The 9,272-nt window shown below is 34.4% G+C and overlaps 2 protein-coding genes across 2 annotated transcripts in view; both read left to right on the top strand.

Moving 5' to 3' along the window:
* Positions 1 to 314: 314 nt before the first annotated feature.
* LOC108576080 (28S ribosomal protein S9, mitochondrial) overlaps positions 315 to 9,272 on the top strand; it is a 17,529-nt gene continuing 8,571 nt past the window's right edge. Inside the window, exons 1-9 of the mRNA XM_017939004.1 lie at positions 315 to 455; positions 578 to 713; positions 824 to 927; positions 1,012 to 1,185; positions 1,270 to 1,355; positions 1,444 to 1,519; positions 1,606 to 1,731; positions 1,812 to 1,854; positions 2,093 to 2,208. Coding sequence (XP_017794493.1) covers positions 354 to 455; positions 578 to 713; positions 824 to 927; positions 1,012 to 1,185; positions 1,270 to 1,355; positions 1,444 to 1,519; positions 1,606 to 1,731; positions 1,812 to 1,854; positions 2,093 to 2,208 — 963 coding nt within the window. The 5' untranslated portion in view covers positions 315 to 353. The remainder of the gene's footprint in view (positions 456 to 577; positions 714 to 823; positions 928 to 1,011; positions 1,186 to 1,269; positions 1,356 to 1,443; positions 1,520 to 1,605; positions 1,732 to 1,811; positions 1,855 to 2,092; positions 2,209 to 9,272) is intronic.
* LOC108575980 overlaps positions 3,689 to 9,272 on the top strand; it is a 12,613-nt gene continuing 7,029 nt past the window's right edge. The window contains exons 1-2 of the mRNA XM_017938923.1: positions 3,689 to 3,787; positions 5,637 to 8,476. Coding sequence (XP_017794412.1) covers positions 5,672 to 8,476 — 2,805 coding nt within the window. The 5' untranslated portion in view covers positions 3,689 to 3,787; positions 5,637 to 5,671. The remainder of the gene's footprint in view (positions 3,788 to 5,636; positions 8,477 to 9,272) is intronic.

The following is a 9,272-nucleotide window of genomic DNA, read 5'->3' as shown; positions in this document are numbered from 1 at the left end:
ATTGATTTTGTTAATATAAATTAGTAAACATATTGAAAATTATTATGTACAACAATATTGCATGCATTAATGTTACTTTTAATATAATATTTTTTATTTATTAACAAACAGTACATACAACATTAGTATTTATTTTTTAATGCCGTTAAAAGTGCAAAAGTATACATACTGTTCATGTTCATTCAAAAGTGGCAAGAGTGTTTTGATTTAATAATTGTAAATAACAATCTGCAAAATATGAAATAAAGGAAATAATTAAAAAGCATTTGATATTACTGTTGCTAAGTTTATATTTTCCTATTATATGAAAACTATTCAGTTAGAAAATCAGTTATAGTTCTTAACCAATAAAAATGGTTATGTTAATGTTTACACGTTTTATAAATGTACGAAATGTAATAAATGTTAATAATTTTGGTGCTGCTGGAAGTATATTAAATGTTGTACGGCACTCGGTAAATTAAAAACTTCAAAATGTTAATTAAATTCTATAACAAATATTTCTTAATTATCAAATGATTTGTATAACCCTAAAATCACATTTAACTAAATAATAATACAGATTTTATGATTTTAGAATGTTATATCTAAACCATATTCCACAACCATCAATAGTCAAAGTGATAACGAAATTTTTGATGATTTTGAAAAGCTACAGAATAAAAAAATAAATAAAGCTATGAAAGCTTATTTACAACGATCTAAAGACTACAGTAAGTTATAAATGTACTGTAATGTTTAAAATGTAGTTTTGGTTATTGCTCTTGCTATCATTAAGATGGATACATGTATAAATTAAATGACAATTAATTATTGATTTTAGGGACATTTATAGAAAAACAAATACTTGAATATGATATTGGGAAACGACATTTAGCTAATATGATGGGTGAAGATCCTGATAAATTTACACAAAAAGATGTTGATGTAAATTATATTTATATGAAATATGATTTTTGTTAAAATAATTGGTACAAATTTAATAAATGCTATAAATTTTTATTTTTGCAGAAAGCCATAAAATATTTGTTTCCATCTGGTTTATATGAAAAACAAGCTCGTCCTATAATGAAACACCCAGACATATTATATGATACTATAAATACAGCAGCATTTGATGATTGTGGCAGACCACACCATTTCTTGTTTTATACTACCAAACCTAATTATTATGAAGTACTTCATGTAAGTTTGTTTCCAATATATTTTCCTTGTGTATGTCTGAATATAGTGTACTGTAATAACTGTAACAAATATTTTTGCATACAGAAAGTTGTAGAGTCGATAAATTATTTAAATAAAATCGAAGACCACAAAATACACATGAAATTGCAAATTTATTCTGAGCAAAAACTGTAAGTTGTGATTCCTTTTATTATACTTACATGTTTTTTAATTCATCATTTTATGTATTTATATCTTAATTAATTATTACTGTTTCAGAATTTTAACTGCATCAACTTGGTTAACACAAGAAGAAATGGAAAAGAAATTACAGGAAAAACTTTGGTTGCCACAAGTAATAAATAAAATATGATTTTTATAGTTTAATTTTTTAAACATGATATTTGTCACAGATTTATTTAATTCTTTAATTTGTTCTAGTATGAATACCTTATAACAAGTCTGGAAAGAGTTGTTGATCATCCTGTATCAAAGCATGTAGAACCTTTCATTATGGAGTATAGAAAAATGTTGAAAGACGTTACTGATAGTACAGAAATTATAGAAGTAAGTACATATCAGGTATATTTTATTTTCTCATTTATATTTTGTTAGTAGAAGAAGGTCAATATATATTTTTGTTATAGCCTCAATACGATAGTGATAATAGGCCTTTTGTTCTTGTTGAAAGTAAGTATAAAATAATTATTAATTTCAGTATTAATCTAATAGTACAATTTTAATTATGTATTTCATATTGTTGGAATATTATTTTTGAAATTAGGAAAATACTTCCTATACTTCAAATAGTTCCATACTTCAAAAATATTTGCAAGCAGATTATTTGTTAATATTAAAATTATTATTTTAGTATACTTTTTCGTTATCAATTCAATGTCTAACTCATTAAAATGCCACATTTTTACAGAATGTGCAAGAAAAAGTACAAGAGGCCAGGTTAAGATAACAGGTAATGGATCTGGAAATATTAGCATTAATGGAACGGATATCACATACTTTAATGACATGCAATGTCGTGAGCAAGTAAGTTTTTAAATGAATAGTTTGAATAATTTATACTACCAGCATGTAACAATAGTTTGCGATTAGATTAATTTATGTAATGAATATCAACTTTATACATTTTTAGTAATTACGTATTTAGTAATTTAGCAATTTAGTAATTTACATTTAAGTAACTTCAATTTCATTGCGAATTTTTGTTTAAAAACTTCAAAAAATATAAATAACGATAAAAAAATTATGGTATATATCAAAGCAATTTTTATGTGAAAATCGGTAAGTATTATAAATAGTTAATGCAAAATTAATATTGAATAATATATGCTGTTTATAAGAATTGAGGTAAGTATTATATTGTTAACGCGTTAACTGCCGCGCCGGTCTGAGCCTTAACTAAAGGTATTAATTATGGTATTAAATAGAAAATACAATATTTTATTAAAAATTAATGTAATTTATTAAAACAATTTAAACAAAGATGCGGTTTTCCTTTGCTCACGTTACAATATGGTACTACTTTTTCTGATAAATTTTTTACCGATTTTCTAATGCACTATGTTAAAAACTTTTTTTTTTCCCCAAAACAAAGAAGTATAATTATGAATATACAAATCAGTTTACAAATATTTTAGCTATGCGTTCTTGAAGAAAACTTGAAGTTTTTATATTAAGATTAACCTAGTCTGGAAAAACCAGTTTTATAAGTACTTTAAGTATGTTCCTTTTTTTACTCATTTATGGCACCATTTTTATTTTTAATAAAGAATTTGCTTTTAAATAAATTAATTGTTGCATTTCAAAAATGTGTTAAAAATTGCAAATACTGCTTAACTTTGTAATGGTCTTTTATGACCTAGAACGTTCTTTATTACACAATTATTATCAATTTATAGCAGAAAGCTATCTAAAAAAATATTAAAACCAAAGAAAGGTAAAATTGTAATTAAAGTTCGTATTGTTCCTACTTTTTGTAATTTTCTACGATTATTCTCTGTATTATTTTCTTTAGAATTTCGTTTAGATAAAAGATTATCTAACCATTGAATATGAAAATAGTCATGACAACATTTGAGATTACAATCTCCAATTTTCCCGTTTCCCACGGCCTTGTGTTTTTCCGTTTAAAATTCGCTTGAATCGAATCAAGGAATACGGTTAGGAGTTCCTGCAAAGAAAGATCGAACAAACTAATAAAATGAACGCTGTATCCTCACCTGAATCTGTGATACACGATGAATCAAGAACTACAATTTTACAGAATCTTTTAATGAAAATTATAAATCTTGAGAAAAAAAAGAAGAGATGAAACTAAAAAAAAATTTGTTCACGTGAAAAGGTGACGAGGCCTTGCGAATTGTTGATATTTCCGATGTGTGCGATTTATCGTGGTCTCCACGATCTCAGGACAGACAATGCGTGCAAGAAGCTTGATTCGAGCTCAGTATTAATCGAGCCGTCCGATAGAACGACAGACTCAAGATATGGTAATGATACACCAACACCTTCAATAATACGGATCGTTCGTTTGATCAAATCGATCGAGTTTACACGTGGAAAAACTTCGTTGATAAATCGTCGTCTTGACATGACCAAATCATCGGTAAAGATATAAAATTGCAGAAACTTGCATCTTACATCGGATGTCGGAGTGCATATGTGACAGAATATCAGAGAAAATATTTATTTACTTCTAAATCGTCGTTTCTCCAAGCCAAAGAATTATCCTATGAATTATCTAGTGAAGCAATTGTATCAGTGATAGCACGGGAAAAAATTTGAAATACTTATTATAAGTTCGAAGTGCATAGTTTCAACTTGAAGCGGTAATAATTGGAAATGTGTAAATGTCATGTTTCGAGCATGCGTAGAACCGGGCAGAGTTTGACGATTTCGAAAATGAGAAATATGACGAAGTGTGCTTGGCAACGCAATAATGAAATAAAATTCCATTCGGTTGCTGCGATTTTATTTTTGATAATTTTTCATATATTTGAAATGATATTTTTGAAAATGGGAATTTTTCTTTTGGGATTTTTAAAAAAAATTTTGGAAAATAATAAAAGAAGCGAGTGTCTACATTAAAAGAGATTTTTCGATAGGAAAATTTATATTCAAATTCATTTGAAATACTCCGAGAAATTTTATTATTTTACGCGTTTTACTATCCTGATAAATAGAATCACTATTTTCAGTCAATATTTCGCAAATAAAACTTAATGGATCTGCATAAAAAAAATTTCACACTTTTCACATAACCTTTCTAACATTTATAATTATTTTACATTTAAAAATGAAAAATGTTAAATATTTTTAATCTACGTAATCTATACATGTTTTCCGATTCTGAGAAAACCTTCCTCGTGGCTATAAAAAATTTTCGAATTATTTACAATAATAACGTATTGTCGATTGTAATCGTGTAAGAATGCGAAATACGCGTGAACGTCATCTCACATACTTTCGTCGTGTTTTCAGAATCGGTATGTCGAGAATGTTCTTGTATTCGATAGTTGAAGGACTCGAACTGTATATAAATAATATCAATTCAAAGGTAACGGTGCGACAGCTCGCAGTCATCAAAGTATGTACTTACCCGATTTTCCAATTGACATTCGCGCCTCACGTGATATAGAATTAGACGCCATCAAAGATTATTTTTTACTACCGCTGACAGCGTTACTGTAGCAAAATTTTCGAAATATATTTTCAAACAAAACTTGCCGAAATTTATCATTTCATCGAAGTTTATTTTTATTTTAGAAAAATTTATCATTTCTACGACTCTATTCTACACACATTCATAGAGTTTCCGTGTGCCTTCAAGTACAAACCATGACTGTCTTAATAATGTAATTGAAACAAATTGTGTTTGAAATCATGATATTATTACATTCTGCCTGATTGAGTAATTGCTGACTTCGTTACACGTAAATTGAGAATTTAAGTTAAAGATCGTCCAATTTTTTAGATCTTTGCGTAATATTATTTATACGATATTAAGAAAACTTTCTGTAGTGTACAAATTTTGCTGTAAACGAAGTAAAAGTGTTTCCTTCTATTTTAAATTTTAAAAAACATTAAAAAAAAATTGAATATAATCGATCGTTAACTATTGATAAATATCAAAGGATAACTCTTGGCTGGAATAGCTGCGAAAGTTTCACCGAATAAAAACATTTTCGCAATCGCTTCGATCGATAATCGATTTCACTAAGAACGTAAGCCTTTCGTAAAGAATTCACAAACAATCGAAAGCATGAATGATAACTGTTCAATACGCGCACATGCCGCGCGCGAGTCAGACAAATAAGCTTCGACGAATCGATCAATTAAGCAAAGTGACGTCACCTTATTTTCATCTCAATGCACGTTCGTAAAACCGCGCATCGGGTTCATTCATGAATTACTACTCAACCCTTTCACGCTACTCACAACAATGCTCTTTGTAGATCGATGATGTAATCGCGTAAAGCGTACACCAAGGATGGAGAACAACAACCATTCGCAAGCGTCAAGTTCGCCGCTGGCGAAAAAGAAAGTACAAATCGACAGGATCATCGATATGCAAGATGTAACGGTATCCACACCGAGTACACCGAAACGTACGACCGTGACATCTTTACTTTTAACACGATGGTTGGCATCGAAGAGTCCCTCACGTGCAGAACCAGAAACCAATTGGTCGTCGGATGACCATACTTTGGAATACGGGACACCGCCTCCTATAGAAGAACCGCATTGTTACTCCGTTTGCGACGGCGAAAGCTCCTGCACCGAAGAAATCAACTGCACGCTGCAGGTCAACAAAGACGTGATTAAGAATCTCTTGGTAGAGCACATGAGACACATCGGTGGACGATTGCAACTTCTCGACGATCTAGAAGCGAACAAGATAGACCTAGAGAATCGCGAGCGTTTCGTCAAGTTGTACAAGCAACATGAGATAAACGCGTTGCTACTTTACGCCAGTTTCCTTGGTCGAGTGGACATTGTCACCAGTCTGCATATGTGCGGAGCGGATCTGAACCACTCGGAACAAGGGCAAGGCCTAACTCCGTTGCACTTGTGTGCGTTTAGCAATTGTTTAGACGGTGTGCAATATTTGCTATCCAACGGGGCTAACATTCATTTGAGACGAACTCATACACCCTTTCATTACGCTGCTTTCGGGAATGCTTTCAAAGTAGCCCAGTATTTCCTTCAGTTAGGTATCAGTCAAGAGTCTTCCTGCGGGGAGGAGACGGTTCTGCATTCCGCGGCTAGATCGAATGCTTTGAACGTGTTAAAGTTGCTAGCAGTTCATAATTCTACTTTGAATCATTTAGATTCTAACGGATACGCCGCTATTCATCACGTCGCGGATAGGGGAGATCCAGCTTGTTTGAAAGCGCTTTTAGACGCAGGTTGTGACTTAGATCTGATGACGAAGAAGGGTGACACCGCTTTGCATCTCGCCGCGGAAGCTAGTTGCGTGGAAAATGTCGATTTACTCGTGGAGAGAGGTGCTAACGTTCATTTGAAGAATCACAGAGATCAAACAGCTTTGCATATAGCTTCTCGTTCTCATTCGTTGGAATGTGTAGAGATATTGCTGAAGAAAGGTGGTTGCGATCCTAACATCGAGGACAGCGACGGAAGAACACCTTTGCACCTCGCTTTAGGGAGATCCCTGCTGGCCTACGACGTGACGGAATTTCTCATCACGTGGAAGGCGAACGTGAACAAAGCTGAGAAATACGGTTACACGCCGCTTCATATCGCTGCTCTGAACGAATTGTCTCAGTGCGTAGACATTCTGATTCAGCACGGCGCTAATCTGAGCTCCAGGACGAAAGGAGGTACCAGCGCGCTGTCTATAATCTTACGTAAAACACCAACATCGTTGAACGTTTTCAAACAGAAATTAGACGCCTCGATAACGCTTCACCAGCATGGATCAGCTACCGGAGAGGTGGAGCTACGCCTCGACTTTCATCCTTTGCTAATGCATCAGCAGCAAGGCGAGATAAGATATCTAGGCACCTTCGTGAAAGAAGGATACAAGGAGATCCTGGAACACCCGCTCTGCCAGGCGTTCATTCATCTGAAATGGCAAAAGATACGGAAGTATTACGTGGGCAGGCTAGTCTTCTACCTGTTTTACGTTCTCATACTAACAGGCTGGGTAATGACTGCTCTGGCGCATAACTGTTACAACGAGTCACACGGCCAATTAGACAACACTCAGCCACCATTATGTGCAAATACCAGCGGTATCAATGGTTTTCTTTATAGACATCCCGCGTTACTCGAGGTGGAATGGTACGCGCTGATGGTGCTCACGATCCTCGAAGCTGTCCGCAAATTGACCAGTATCCCGACCTATCTCTCCGTCCGACAATTCTTCACCCAGGCCGAGAACATGGTGGAATGGTGCGTAATCCTAAGCGTGTTCGCCACTTCGTTCATCTACACCGGTAGAACGTACGCGTGGCAGAGTCACGTAGGAGCATTCGCGGTTCTCTGCGGCTGGAGCAATCTTATGCTAATGATAGGACAATTGCCGATATTCGGAGCATACGTAGCGATGTTCACCAGTGTTCAAGCGCAAGTATTCAAACTTCTGTTAGCCTACGCCTGTCTTCTGGTGGGCTTCACTGCTAGCTTCTGCGTGATATTTCCACGCTCGAAATCCTTCAGCAGCCCGCACATAGGTCTGATCAAAGTTCTCGTCATGATGACCGGAGAATTGAACTTTGAGGATCTGTTCTTTCCTCGAGAAGAGGACGGGAAATCGACGGATTCAGGCGGTACCTCGTGGATCTTGCTTCAAGTGTCCGCTCAATTATCGTTCGTGTTGTTCCTCCTGTTCGTCACCATAGTATTAATGAATCTTTTGGTGGGCATTGCAGTTCACGATATCAAAGGGCTACAAAAAACAGCTGGACTAGCAAAACTCGTTCGCCAGACGAAGCTCATTTGCGACGTCGAGACCGCTCTTTCGCCTTTAAGAGCTGTTCTAACCGTACGTCCGTTGAATCCACGAGAGACTAGGCTACCTCGTGATTTATTGGCTGCCGCGCACAAGGTCGCGAAAGATCGTAAAAATATGTCTGGCACGTTGTGCAGCAGAAAAAGCAACAGCACAGCGTACACGTATCTGAAGAGCGAGCCATATTCGACGCTTCATCGTCGATCACCGGAAGAGGACGTTTTCTCGGACGATCACGCGATGAAAGGTGAATTGGCGGAGCTGAAGAGGATCTGTGAAAGAAACCAGCAGCTTCTTCAGGATCTGGTGGTAACGTTGGTAAACAATAAGCGGGACGTGAATAAGGAAGAGGATGCGAATAATTAAGTTTGCTCTCTGAGAATTCTGAGAATCTCGACGATTGGAGAATATCGTGTGAATGATCTGAAGAACTTTGGATCGCTGGATCGACCTTAGAAATATCCCTAGAATGGTACATACGTATGGAAAAAAGGAGGAATTTTAAACGCAATCTCTGCATCGTGGTGTTTGAATAGAATACCTTGTTATTTTTTTCTTACACTTGAAGAATCTACGATTGTAATTGTGTACGCTTCCCAATGCTAGAATCAATTTGTATCGATCATTGACGCCCTTCTAGCATGTTTATTTCTAACAGCTGACGTAATCTTTTAGCGAAGAGAGAAGAAACGTGAAACGGAAAATCCAGATGAATATAATGACCGCGCGTGAAATCGTTGATTTATTTTCGATGTTTTTTGAATATTCGAAAGAGCACGTACGAAATGGAAACTTTAGTACGATTTAATTTCTGAATTTATTTCCATTTCTATTTTACATGTTTCAACTGCTTCGTGTGTTTTTCAAGGTGATTTGTCAACTTTCTTAAATGTACAACAGCCTCATTTTAATACTGATTTTTAAATATGATTTAAAAATTCAGGTTTATTCAATATTCGTCTTCATTTATTTTTATTATTTGCATATTGCAATAGTTACAATATGATAATAGTATAAATATTGTTATGATTATGATCATGATTCGATGTGTATTTATTTTATTACATTAAACAGATCCTCTCGTTTACAATTTCAAACATAAACATAAATTAAA

This window comes from Habropoda laboriosa, unplaced genomic scaffold (genome assembly GCF_001263275.1).
Source record: "Habropoda laboriosa isolate 0110345459 unplaced genomic scaffold, ASM126327v1 scaffold36, whole genome shotgun sequence".
Lineage (NCBI taxonomy): Eukaryota > Metazoa > Arthropoda > Insecta > Hymenoptera > Apidae > Habropoda > Habropoda laboriosa.
This window is presented reverse-complemented; position numbering and strand designations above follow the sequence as displayed.